General features: G+C 38.1%; 1 protein-coding gene across 6 annotated transcripts in view; it reads right to left on the reverse strand.

Annotated features, from left to right (window-relative positions):
- LAMA2 (laminin subunit alpha 2) overlaps nucleotides 1-14,167 on the reverse strand; it is a 376,763-nt gene that overhangs the window by 95,643 nt on the left and 266,953 nt on the right. For 5 of the 6 annotated variants that reach the window (XM_085314044.1, XM_085314054.1, XM_085314036.1 and 2 more), the window contains 4 exons: nucleotides 10,855-10,941; nucleotides 9,738-9,931; nucleotides 1,508-1,650; nucleotides 894-992 (listed from right to left, as the gene is read on the reverse strand). In XM_085314044.1, coding sequence (XP_085170170.1) covers nucleotides 894-992; nucleotides 1,508-1,650; nucleotides 9,738-9,931; nucleotides 10,855-10,941 — 523 coding nt within the window. The remainder of the gene's footprint in view (nucleotides 1-893; nucleotides 993-1,507; nucleotides 1,651-9,737; nucleotides 9,932-10,854; nucleotides 10,942-14,167) is intronic. The other variant, XM_085314063.1, reaches the window with a different exon arrangement.

Genomic DNA, 14,167 nt, shown 5'->3' on the forward strand with positions numbered 1-14,167 from the left:
TAGAACGTGTATATTTAAATAAACTCACACATGCTTTTGTATATATTTGAATTCTCCCTTTAAATATTGTCCCCATTTCAATTACTTCACTCATTGACTTTTAAYGATAACTAGTTATTTGATAAGCCAAGACTTTCTTTGTCTTGCTATGGATTTTTTTAAAAAATAAGTGAATCAGCCTAGGTTACGTTTCCTTTATTCCTCCCAAAGAAACTAGCCAACACAGTAGATAACCTAAAAATGGAAAACCAAATTCCCAAAAAACAGCAGAATTACAATATACCTGAGATGACTGGGCACTTAGTAAATCTGAGCGAGCCCAGGGTACCACTATGGCCACCAGCAATCCTGCGAGAGAAATAGGCTGAGGGCTATCTTGAGCCAGCCAGACTCGGAAGATTGAAAGAGAATATGCTGAGATGGTTTTGCTGACGCAGAAAACAAAGATCTTTCAAGAGACCATACTKACATTTAGGAGAAAATGAAGGAAACCCGGCACCCTAGGTTCTGAGAGCCTCAGCCCGCCAAAGACAGACTCCTGCTGTCTGAGAAACTCTGTGCTAATTCTATGATTTGGTTGCCACTGGGTTTATAAAACAAGTCATGCGGAAGCCCATAAATGCTATATCAAGATATCAATGTTTTGGGGTGCTTTGTTTGAGCTTCTTCTTACATTGTGAAGTCGTGTAGAAAACACATCTCAATGTATTGACCACTAGGAAGAAGCAGCTAGAGGAGTTTCATTTCAAATCTAATGAAAGTCATTTCAAATATTGAGACCGAAAAATATCTTATCATATATTCATTCCTGTTTAATTCATCTTCCAAAGATTTCYATCATTATACAACCTTAACCAAACCCATAGTGCTACCTTAGCATACTACGGACTTACTCTTGTCAGCAGTTCATCCATTTCTGTCACCAACGTATTCAGATTTTCCTGTGCTAGCTCAAGAAGTCTCTCTGGTGCTCGCTGAGGTGAAAGCAAATGCTGAAGGGAGAGGAGAAACATAAATTTGTATTTAAGGGATTTCTCTGCTTCCAAATATTGTAAAGAAGAAACAGCAAAAGTCTCCTCCTCATTACAATATGTGACTCCCCCTGTCATTTTTGTGTGACACTTTTGTCACACCTACCCAACACCTTACTCAGGAATCTTGAGAGCTTTACATATTTTAGTGGAGAACAAATGAGTATGGAAGGGAACACACTATCTATACAGTATATAAATGTTTTATGGCTAGCTAGCATAAATATTCTTTTATTTGTATGAAACATCACTTTTCTGTGCCTGCACTATACTTCCTTCCATATATGTACACAAACAAATTATTGATACAAGTTATTAAAGTCATAATAAATAACCATAATAACTATTTACCCACTAAGATTAAACCTTGAATTTTTCTTCTCACTTGAACCTACTCACMGCTGTATGTTTGGACAGATTTAAGCACAGTTGTACTGAGGCCTTGTTATTTATGTGTGTGCATACTGTGAACATACCTTTAATTCCTGTGTCATGTTCTCAAAACCATGCAACATTTTATATGGAGCAGGCAGTGGACCACTAAGGTTTACACTCATGACCATCTGGTTTAGTTGATCCAGGTCACTGAGAAGGAGTCCTGTACATTCATCATCACAAACTGGGGGAAGGAGAGCAAAACTTATTTACTCCTGCTAAATGTTTAAGGCAGATGTTTGAGTTAGAAATATTTTACAGCACATGATTCTGTGAAAGGCAATGCTACCAGCTTAAGATAATTAACCCCCAAAACATAGTGTGAGGAGAAAATGGAAACAGCAGCTAAGGAATAAGGAAGAACTTGCTGCCTTGCTGCTTAGGACTTGGTAATGGGACAGTAAACTAAGAGCAAAATTAGTAGACTTAGCTCACAAAAAGAGGGGGAAAAAAAGCAATGTTACCCATTGCTCACCAGCCCATATAAAATTCTAAATTAGAAAAGAAATTTGGAGGAAGTCTGAGAAAAGTGGACAGGTAATTCAGAAAATCTAAGGAACACTTAAAAAACAACTATATATAGTACAGTTGTGGATTTTGAACAKAAGAAAAAACAACTAAAATCTTATAATTTACATACTTCATATACTTCATATTACAGCACGGCCAAGCATGTTAAACTTATAATGCAGACAGTAAAAAGGGTCTGTGTGAAAACACTGACAGTTTTTTATTAAGAAATGCTTTTCCCGACCTCCCTTCACTAATGAGATTATAATTTTTTATGCAAGCTTACTTTCTTGAAAGTGTGCTTTAGCCTGAAAAATACCGGTATGTGCTGCATATGCTAAAGGAGTTTGCATCTTTTTTTTTTTTTCTTTTTTTTTTCCTTGTTTCGCATTAACTATCACAAGAAGTTCTCATAACCTTAAAGTCTTGTACAACTTAAGCTGCAGACAGGAAAATTCTTCACTCTTTGGAAAGGAATTGGAGCCTTTTTGTTTCCGTACCCAAAGATCCTACACATGACTGGCAAAGCTAAAACAGCATCTCAGGAGGTGGAGCAAACAGTGAAACAGGGAATTTACTGGGGATTTTAAGAGACACGGAGGGCTGTGCCTAAAATTTTACAAGTATGTAATTATCTCTCTCAGCAACACTCCCAGGCAGCATAATGGCTAAGAAACCACTAAACAACATCCACGTTCTTGCAGGAAAAGAGAAGTAATTTTCAACAGAGAATTACAATTCTTTTTCCTGAAATCTATTGTTCATGTAGATTAAACCTCTTCTGTTCTTTACAATTTTTTAAGTCACAATCATTCAAGTGTTCTTATTCTGTAGAAGGYGAACTGTTCAGTACAACAAGGAGTTGAGTCAAATATGGAGAAAGGAAGACTAATGAATATAAATTTAATATACCATGAAGCTCATATGATGGTTGAAAGGGAGAAAAGACAAATGTTGGTTTAGTGCAGTAAGAAGTGGGTGCAGCAAGCTAGATACTGTTATTTTAAGACTTCATTTTGCATTTGCATTGCTTCCATTTGGATATTTCTTCCTTCTGTTTCTCAGTATTTTGTTACATAAGCTGAACTGCACTGTAACTACTCTGTAATTGTTACTGTGGGCATGACACCTTCTGATTTAAGTTTTTATGTCACATATAAAAAAATGCTTATTACCACCTCAGCTCTTGCCGTCTGTGGGTTTGCTTAGAAAGCAGGGAGAATTAAAGGAAATGCAGCTTTTACAGCAAATTGAATGTTTTCTATAACAAACATCTGTCCTGTAACTGGTCAAAAAGTTAAGTAAATCTGATAACCATTTTGCAGGCTGCAAATAAAAGATTTAGGACCTGAAACTAGTTGCTGTTTTATTCTGATGCACAGTATTTCATTTAAAGGACAAGCTAAACCTGTTCACTCTCACATTTTTCAGAGTGGTTGATAATAAATGCTAAAAATTGGCTACATGTTAAAGACAAAGTTAAATCACACCGATAAGGGGGAAAAAAAAAAAAGAACAGCTTATGAAGACATGAAGTATTCTCAAATAGTAAACAACTGCCATTTGATAAGTGTGCTGTGAGCATTCAGTATAAATTAACACCTCTTGCATGATAATCAAGTTGAAAAGAGGAACTACATCAAGTGAGGACCACAGTTGAGTAGATGAGACAGGACTAAGCTTCTCCAAAACACTGTCTGAAATGTATTGGAGCTACAACAGATATTTCAAGAGCATGATTATATTTTATATGACTAAATTTTGCCGTGGCTTGTTCTATAAAGCTGTCAGGATAAATTTGTATCTAATATTAACAAATGCAGCACTAAATTCAGATCATTACAGCAATGCAAGCATGTAAGAGACAAATCATGCAGTCAATATTACAGTATTTCAGTGAGCAATTAACACAAATAACTGCATTTTCAGCTTTCACTACACTTTCCCATGCACAAGAAGTCCTATAAGAATTGTGGCTTACCTTTTGTAAGAAGCATCTCCAAAGTGTGCGTGACAAAGAAAATTATTTAAAAAACATAAATCAAGGAGTAAAAGACACTATAGGCTTATGGACAGCTAGCCACTTAYGCTGTTAAAGAGAAGACATTGTACAATGAAGGAATTGGATGTCTGAACCATATTCCTCCAAACAGATGATTATCTAACACTCAATCTTGCTTTAAAGCATTTATCACTATTAAGATGCGTAAGAAAGACAGTGCATTTGTAATATGGCTAGGTAATTTTTAGTCTAAGGGAAATCATGGAATCTCTGACAGGAGGCAGTAACTAATGGTAATTATTGACTCTTCAGTATTACTGTTTGCTACAGCGGAACAGTACATACAAAGTGCTGATCTCTCATTAGGCTCAATAATCTTTTGGCCTTGACCCTATTTTTCCTGTTTTGGCAAAACAAACAGAAACAAATGACCAGAGCCCCAGATAGACTCCCAGAACATAGCTAAATATGAAGCTAAAAGTTCCATTGACGGTGCTGCTGGTTTCAGGGTTTGGCCTGATCTCAAAAATCTGGGAAAATTCAGATCCGGATCAGGATCCCAAGCACTGGCTCAGGTTTATTTCTGTCTTCTGTTATTTATAAAGTCCTATTTGCTGTTTTTGACTGATACATAATAACTACTACTAATTACACTTTTACAGTGTTTGAGTTTGGCAAAAGACATTGAGGTGTGCGTCTAAACTCAACAACAGCTTGCAGCTCCAAGAAAGKGATGACAACAGCAAGCTCATCAGCTGCTACGCCAAGGAGCAGGGCCCTCTRTGAAGGCTGGGGAGGAGAAATTCCCATCTCCTGCTGAATCAAGGACTCTCTGAGAGCTAGAAGATGTTTCTTTTCAGACTCTTCCAGATATGCCTCCGACAGAGCACACCTGCTCAGCTTTGAATTTGGGAGGGCTGAGATCGTGGAGCTGCTATCTGGTTTAGAAAGAAGATCCTGATTGTGTCAGGACCAGTAGCTAGGAGTTCCCTCTTCCTCCTGAACGCACAAATGGGTGGGCACTAGGCAAAACTTCCTCTCATCGGAGGCATTGCTCCACTTAAAATACTATAAATATCCAAGATCTAGTGCTAATAAAATCCCATCAGTGGATACCTGACTATACAGTTTTCCTTCTACCAATTTTAAAGGTTTAAACTTGTAAAGATGTAAATTTTTTGACTACAGTGTGGCTGAAGGTCCATTTTTTTCACAAGATTGAGTCAAAGAAACATTCCTACTAATGACATGTCTTCTTGATCATCTCTATGTCATGATTGCTTCTCCTTCACCCTTCATCTTAAAGAACAGAACCAAACTGACTGTTTTACATTCAAGTTTTTGCTTGACCCATAAGAAAATTTATGACAGCAGCACACATCTGAGGAAAAGTCTTGCAATTTGTGTTGCAACACAGCTCAAAATATTGAAGACAAATTTTTTTGAAGTAAGTCCTCATTGCAGTTATGATGGGTGCCCTGAAAGCATTCAGAAAGTGAGTTCTGACTTACTATATGCTTAACAATAAAGCCTCATGAGGCTTTATTTATAGGAAGAAAATAAACTTCTCACTAGGAATGGTTTTTCTCTGACATTTCGCAATAGCAAGCGTCATTGTTGTGATGAGACTGCAATCTGTAGTTCCTCAGTTGTAGAGTTTATACTACATAAAATGAAGTGGAATGTCACAGGGTATAGCAAAAAAAATGCACAAGAGAAGAACTAATCTAAGAAAACACCCAATTGTTACGACTTGATGTAAATCCCTTTGTAGCTGCTTTTTTTTTTTTTTTTCCCTTCATCTCAGCTGGCCAAGGTCACAGAAATTTGGGAAGGATGAGGAGGGAACAATAGGTGCTCTGATTTGTTTACACATTGCAGGTATGTATAAAATATCAATCAAGCAAAAATTAAGGATTTCAGTCTGCCTGAGTGTGCTGGGTACGGATGGCAGTAGAATGATATGAAGAAGCCTCTGTTTATCACACAACTCATCTACATTTTGGATTAGAACTGTTGTGTATAACTAAGAAAACAGAAAATATGTCTTCAATACTGCACTGATTACATGCCTGCTGATAACTTTCATCAGAATGAATGATGTAGAAGTAAATTTATCATAGTACTTATGACAGTGATGAATAAGGGGCATCAATCATTTATAAGACAACCCATTTTTAGTAACTAATAAACCCCTAAATCTGTAGGCATTAGAGAAGATTTAGGAGAATTTTATCATATTTGAAATTAAAAAAGGATGTTACCCACATTATTAAAATAAGTTTGCAACCGTTACTCATTTTCTAATTGACTACTAATTGTTTGAACACAGAGGGGAAAACAAGCTTAAGAAGTGCATTACTTGAGACCAAAAATTACAAGGAAGTAYGCATCAGCAGAGTACTGTGAGCATCCCCGGAGAAGAGATGGCTCACAGGGATCTTATCTGTGTTTATAAATATCCAGTGGGAGACTGCAAAGATGGCAGAGCCAGGCTCTTCTCAGTTTTGCCCCATCACAGGACAAGAGGCAGTGGGCACAAATTGAAACACAGGAGAAATCCATCTGAACACAAGAAAACACTTTTTCACTGTGAGGGTGGTTGAATACTGGAGGAGGTTGCCCCAAGTGGTTGTGGAGTCTCCATCCTTAGAGATRCTTCAAATCTGACTAGACGTGATCCTGGGCAACCTGCTGACCTGCACATGAGTATCTGGTTACTTGAGTTGGGGAAATAATCTAGTTATGTATCAATGTGATCATGTTATCAATGTAAAAATTTAGAATTGCTTATCCTGTGCTGTAGACTATTCAGATCCTTGTATTACTTACATAAAATCTGCTTTTTAGATAGCACTTTCCCTCCACTAATCATYCACTACAGAAAACAAAATTATTCTGTTCTAAGAAAATAATGAGAAGTAGATTCTCTCTGTGCCATTCACCTGTAATTATCTTTCCATTGTTATTTAGCAGTAAACAAACTCTTCTCCTTTGTACAGTGGCTTTTAAAAAAATCTTCTCTTTACGTTCTACCTGTAGCTTTCTAAAATATAACTGCTGTAATACAGCACTGAAAAAATGGCATGCACTAAACAACTGAAAAATGACAAGTTATTAAAAAAACAGAAAAGAACCTGGTAAAAACAGATTTTCAGCTAAATCAAAAATAGATCACTTAAATGAAAGTGCATGCTCCTCTGGAATTTTTGTCTCTTTTCACTGCAGATTTTCACTGTAAAAGCTTCTGAATACTTAGGATAAGGGATATATTAAAGTATAAATGTTATATCTAAACAACAACACATTACAGTAGTGTAGCTAACATCTCTAATAGGATTTGAGTATGTACTCTTTAGCTTTCATGTCATAATGTGGGGTGGTTTTTTACAGAATTTGCCAAAATTCATTATTCAAATGGTTATTCTGTACTAAATATTCAAAATCAATTTTTACTTTCCTAAATATTAAATATAACATACTGACAGCAGGTAGCTTAACCACACAATATTTTATATCACTTCCCACTGTGTTTATCCAAATGTGAGGGTTTACATTTTTACGTATTTTCATTGAGCTAGAGTATTTTACCACCTAACTCAGGACTCCTCGCACTTCAGACAGTTACCATGCAATTGCAACAGTATTTGAAATGGAACTCTGCAAATAAGCAGAAGTAGATACACACACAGAGTTCACTTGAAATATGGTCTGAAACAGGATTTTGCACATGGCATTGATTTTCTGTGCATTAAGAGTACTTAATCACTATTATTACTACTATTTAGGTTTCACTACAACTGAGAGGATTTCACTGAGCATCCTGAACATCATCCTTCTTTGACACCTATCGTGTTTGATAAAAGGAAGTACAAATAAACTGTATATAAGGCCAAATCCTCAGCTGCATTAAATTTAGCTTGGAGCATATAAATGTTTTGGGAGTAAGGAAAGAAAGCTTCAGGGTTTCTCTCCAAAGGTCTTTAAAGGGGCTCTTTGCCAGCACAAGGGTTATTTGAGCACATCGAGGAAGGTGGCTGCAGCCTCTACCACAAGATGAGTTGTGCACGGAAGCCGGGGACAAGCGGGGCAGTGCTAACCCTGGGCAAACCCCCACCAAGCCTGGCCTTGCCCCACTGCCTCTGCCTGCCACAGCCCACGTGTCCGGTACGGGCTACAAAAGCAAACGGTTTATCAGGTTGTGTTTTCGACCGTGTCAGGGGTATGCCCTGCRTCAGAAGAGGCAGATTCGGAGTAATGTGGGGTTGAGGAACCTTTAAAGAAAAAGGAAAATCATATCGTGAAAACCAGTGGGCACAAACTGCCTAATGAAATATTGAAGCAGTTTTAGCAGTTCATAACAGGGATGCTATTGATGCGGTGTCTCTAGTAACAGAGACTARTTCCTGCAACATAGGGGAGATTTAATGTCCCTTCCTGTTTATCCATATTCCTGTTTCTCCACTCARAAGAGCCATACATTTCATTCTTGACTTATACCATACTTCCAATCATTTTTAGCACTTGCTGGGTTTGTCTATTTTTTCCAACTTGTTTTTAAACTGTTCACAATTTGCTTAAAATGTACCRGTTGATTTTAATATTACAGAACTGTAGTTCACTCTGAAACCACTGGGTGTTTAGGTAAACACTGAATGTGTGCTATGAAAAGGCTACTTTTATAGTGTCTACTTGCCTTGATGTTGTAAGCACCTCACATAGAGGAAAACCCCCCAAATGGAAAAACTCCAATTAAAATCCCATAACAGATAAAAATCAGATGAAACATTAAAACCAATTCATTGTGCCCTGCCAATATATTCAAAGATGCACAGAATATAATATACTGTAGGCTTATTGGATTCCTATCTGTATTCTATTTTAAAATGAACAGTGATGGCCCCAGGGTGGGAGTGGGGAGTCACAATTAAATTAGTTCCCTCTCAGCTGAGGGAAAGGGAGGAAAGGGGGCGGAGGGAGAAAATGCCTTATTTCATTCAGGACTGAYTAAGTGCCCAAATAAGGTTTTGCTATCTGATATTTTTTTTGATAAGACATAAGTGTACAATATCACAGGAAATGAGATTGTGGGCTCAGAACAAATACAATATCCAATTTCACAGAAACCAAATTCCAAACAATAATAAAAGCGAAGACAATCAGTACATATCAAAACTGAAGGTAGGGCAAAGGTATTGGTATTGTAACATTTAACTCAGCATTTTGGGCTGGATTGGCTATTAGCTTTTCATTTTAAACAAAATCAGTTCTTTGCTCTTTCACATACTGCACTGCTACTCCTTATGCCTCTTACATTCCAGTGAGAGGTTCTTGAAGCAGCATGACCAAGTCAGCCTTGATGAAAACTTGYCACGTTCTGTGTGTGACTCATTGCACAAAGCATTGGAACTGCTGATTAAACATTAGGAGAACACTAAAAAAAAAGTCACMAATGGGGATCTTAAATCTGTCACAGCAGCAATGCCATCCTTTAGCAAAACTACAAACTTTGAAAACCCACAAATGGAAATCCTTCAAACCTTTGTTGCCAATTTTCAGTGAGTATATTAAATTGTACTGAGCTTTCCTAACATCTGAAGGCTTGTAAAAAAAAATGGACCACAAAGCCAAAGTAGTAAGAAATCCAACAGGCATTTTCAAAGAAACCCACACAACCAAATGGTATAAAAACAGGGCTAAATTTCTGAAATATAACAAAGACCATCAAAAATTCCCCCAAATTACGTTAGTATACGTACAAATGCATTTCATGCCATCACGTGCATGCCGATGTTCACAGCCCACACATTTCCACCCTGTGAATCCAGGCTTGCAAGTGCACTGTCCGGTGACAGGGTCACAGGGAATAGGCAGGGAACCGTATTGATCACACTCACACTCCTGGCAGGAGCCTCCTAGAGTTTGTGGGTTTCCTGTGTATCCAGAAGAACATCTAGACATTGCAAATACAAAAGCATATTTGGTCAACTGAGATGCATAGTGTGCTATAACGAATACTTGCCAAGACTGTAATCAAAATGTACACGAACATTCACGAGTCATTAACAAATCTTTGGTGCTTTATGACTCAATATGAATTTGCAGAGGGAGAAATGTTGCCTGCTGTCCAACAAAATGATAATAGGCATAATCTGATAACCTGGATGTGGAACAGTAAGGACTGAAGGCAACTGAAGGACTGAAGGTGAAGATTGGTGGATTCAGCATTCCTAATAGTTTTCAGAAAAGCTTCTATTACACCATGACACAAAAGTTCCCATATTAGCTGTGTTTGATCTATAGACCTTCTTTCTCACTCTGCTTGGATTTTGAGTTAGAAATGAAATCTCTTAATACTTGTTTGCTGATTGTGATTACCTTCATCCTACAGTATTACTATGGGTGTGACAACAACTGTCCTCTGGGTTATTAGTTTGCAATGTGTTTATTAATATGCTTATGTGTAAATGTCTTCCATAGTCAGTGCCCACAGGAACATACTAATCACCAGAAAGGAAGGGTAAGTATGATGAACTCTAAGTGTGGTACCTAACTGTAGATAAATGCAACACATTTTGGTTTATCTTCTGAGTCCAGGAGAAAACAAAACAAACAAACAAATAAAAAAAGAAACAATAGGAAAATAAGACTAGGACAATATTTGTGGTACATATAATACTAGCTATCAATTGCAATGGAGGTATGTAGAATTTGCTTGTTAAGGCCAAGTTCTAATCATATATACAGAGGAAATAACTTATCCAATGAGATGTACTTAAATATTATTCAATATATGCTTATTAGTCAATATATGCTCTCCTTTATGTATTGCTTCCTTTTCATTGTCCCTCTTTTCTCCTTTTCCGTTTATCCTACCTTTCACAATACTGGCCTTCATATCCAGGTGGGCATGCAGTACACCGGTAATCACTAGGTCCTTCCGCAACACAAGAAGGGCTAAAACTAAAACAAAAACAAATAAAAAAGAAATAGATTTGCACTCTATTACATCAGTCCATTCTAGTCAGCTGTGCAGAARGGCCATGGAAAATTCCACTCTCCAATGTAAATGGCAGCACTTTCTCATCTATTTATGAACACRTGGGAGATTCTTCCTTTTTGTTAAGACTTCTGCAAATGCCTTGCTGTCATTCTGGCACAATTTAGACAAAAGCTGGAAGGGTAGAATCAACTAGGGTATAAGCAGAGAGGACTGAGTCAACTACATCCCTGTTGTAGGACTGTGTGATTGAATGATGCTGTTGCTTACAGAGATCGAAAAAGGGAGTAATGGAAAGGACATGAAACTAAGGACTAGAAACTGGGTTAACAGCTATTCAGYCTGTCCAATTTGAGGCAGATTTTAGTGAATCATAGGAGACAAAGCACAAAACTTTTCTCAAAGTTAAGGCATAAAGAGGGACAAAGGAACCAAAGATATAACCCCATGGAATCTTCCAAAAAGAAGGTAGTGAATGATCTTCTGAAGGACATACTGAAGAAGAAGGGATTCACTYAGTGAGGAAAAAAATCCTAAAAGTTATCGTCTTCTTTATGATCATGGAATGGTTGTGTATATTTTAAACAGAGAAGACATTGAATTATTTTTATTATGCCATGGCATAACTGGCTAACCAGTGACCACATTGTTTACCTACAGGAACTGTGTAAAGTAGTATGCTGCTGGCCTACTAGTGCAGTAGGTGTCTGCACAGACAGTTAAAACAAACAAACAAAAAAAAAACCCCAAGGATCAGGAGGGGAAAAGAAACACAACTAAACACTAAAATGATGGAGTACTTCAAAACTCAGTCAGCTATTTGTGAAATAGAAAAACCACAGGAGCACAGAGGTGGCCAGGGTGAGCCCAGAACTCTTGGTACAATATAGTCAGTATCCTACTCTAGCTTGCTTATAATGCACTAAATCCATAGTGCTTGAATGAGTAAAAAAATTACACCCTCACAAGAAAACGTAAACAAATTGATCTACTACTCACAAACTCATTATCCAACACATTTTCAACTCCATAAAAATAGATTCACACCCTCAGAAACAACTCATTCTCTCTGTTTTTCTGGCKTATCACATTTGAAGCTGACTGCTGATTGTACAGAAGTATGAAAACAGTATTCAAAACTTAAAAGCTTAGTGGAGTTTTGTAAAATTTCATAAATAAAAATAACTGCACTATGCTCATTTAAAAATATTATCATATCAGTCTATGTCATGCAAGGAGGCTGAATCTTTTGCCATCTGCTTCATGCAGAATATGATCACTCAACTACTATACAATGTAGTTAGATTTTTTCCCCTTAATAATAGCTTGAAAGGTTTTCGCTGAGATGCACAACACACACAAATCAAAGGTACAACACATTAATTTTCCACATAATTGTGTAGCTTTATGGAATGGATTCTACCTAATCCTTTCCATATGAAAGTCAGGCATGTAGTCTAAGCTAACTTTTTACTTCCTCTGTCAGCCAAGGAAACACAGAGATGCACAGCCAGGCACAAAGACACATTCACTTCGTCTCTCCCCTATACATAGRTGGATGTGTAGTTTCTTGAAGTTGTCTGTCTCTCTGCATTGAATAAAAAAGTACCTAACTTGTTGATGACTACAGAAATAGAAACTCAATCCCTCATGTCCAGAGGCATCTAAATTAAACTCTACAAAAACAAGCTATTCTGTTTCTGGACCTTAATGTCACTATGTGACTCCTTTTCAGACAGCTCTAAGAAACTGGAAGACTATCCCATGATTAAGTGTATTTACTAACCTCAGAGTAGTATCCCTCACCTACCTCCCATGAGGACCCTGAAACAAGCAAGTCTCACGGTAACTTTTATGCAAGTGTGACATAAAAGGTCACAGCAACATCCACAGTCACGCAGGCTGTAGGGCTGCTTGAAGTTTTCACAGAACAATTAGACTTAGGAGAGACCTCTGGAGATCGTTTGGTTGAAMTACCCCTGCTCAAGCAAGGTCAGCTAGCGTAGGTTGCCCAGAATCATGTCCAGTCAGGTCTGAAGCATCTGTAAGGATGGAGACTCCACAACCACTCGGGGCAACCTTCTCCAGTWTTCAAYCACYCTCACAGTGAAAAAGTGTTTTCTTGTGTTCAGATGGATTTCTCCCATGTTTCAATTTGTGCCCAGTGCCTCTTGTCCTGTGATGGGGCAAAACTGAGAAGAGCCTGGCTCTCCCACTGGATATCTATAAACATAGATAKATCCCTCTGAGTTTCTCCAGGTTGRATAGTCCCAGCCTTTCCTCCTATGACAGATACTCGAGTCCCTTCAGCATCTTTTCAGCCCTTAGTTGGACTTGTGCCAGCAGGTCTATATCTTTCTTGTGCTGGGGAGCCAATAGTTGAACAGACCACTCCAGATGYGGCCTCACCTGGGGTGACTAGATGGGAARGATTGCCTCCCTCAACCTGCTGGCAACACTCTTCCCAATGCAGCTCAGGATATCATTGGCCTTCTTTGCCATGAGGGTGCATTGCTAGCTCATGTTCATTGTGTTGTACACCAGGACCCCCATGTCCTTTTCTGTAAAGCTGCTATCCAGCTGGCTGGCCCCAGCCTGTATTGGTGCATGCAGTCATTCCTCTCCAGGTGCAGGACTTTGCACTTCCCTTTGTTGAACTTCATGTCAGCCCATTTCTCTAGCCTGCTGAGGTCCCTTTGAATGGCAGCACAATCATCTAGTCCATCAACCATGCCTTCAATTCTATATCATCTGCGACCTTGCAAATTCCATCGTCCAAATCATTAATGAAGAGGTTAAACATTATTGGCCCCTGTATCAACCCCTGCGAGACACCACTACCGACTGACCTGCAGCTGGACATTGTGCTGCTGCTAGCAACTCTCTGAGCCTAGCAATTCAGCCAGTTTTCAGTTCACCTCAGATTAGTGCTTTATTTGTTCTCATTCCTTCTTGATGCATCTCAGCAATTTGAGTGCTCACCGAGGACATGCACTACTTGGACTACATACATTTCCTAACTGTAGAGCACTTCAGAAACATCCACTTCTTGTGTTTTCCATTAGCCATTCAATAAAATACTAGATTGATAAAAGTCATTTCTGGAGCACAAGTTAGAGAACATGTCTAACTTCTATCAAAGTGCCATAATCACCTGGTGAACAGTCAATGCTCATTTCCTGATCTGAC

This window comes from Rhea americana, unplaced genomic scaffold, assembly GCF_003343005.1.
Source record: "Rhea americana isolate MKP2758 unplaced genomic scaffold, rheAme1 scaffold_110, whole genome shotgun sequence".
NCBI lineage: Eukaryota > Metazoa > Chordata > Aves > Rheiformes > Rheidae > Rhea > Rhea americana.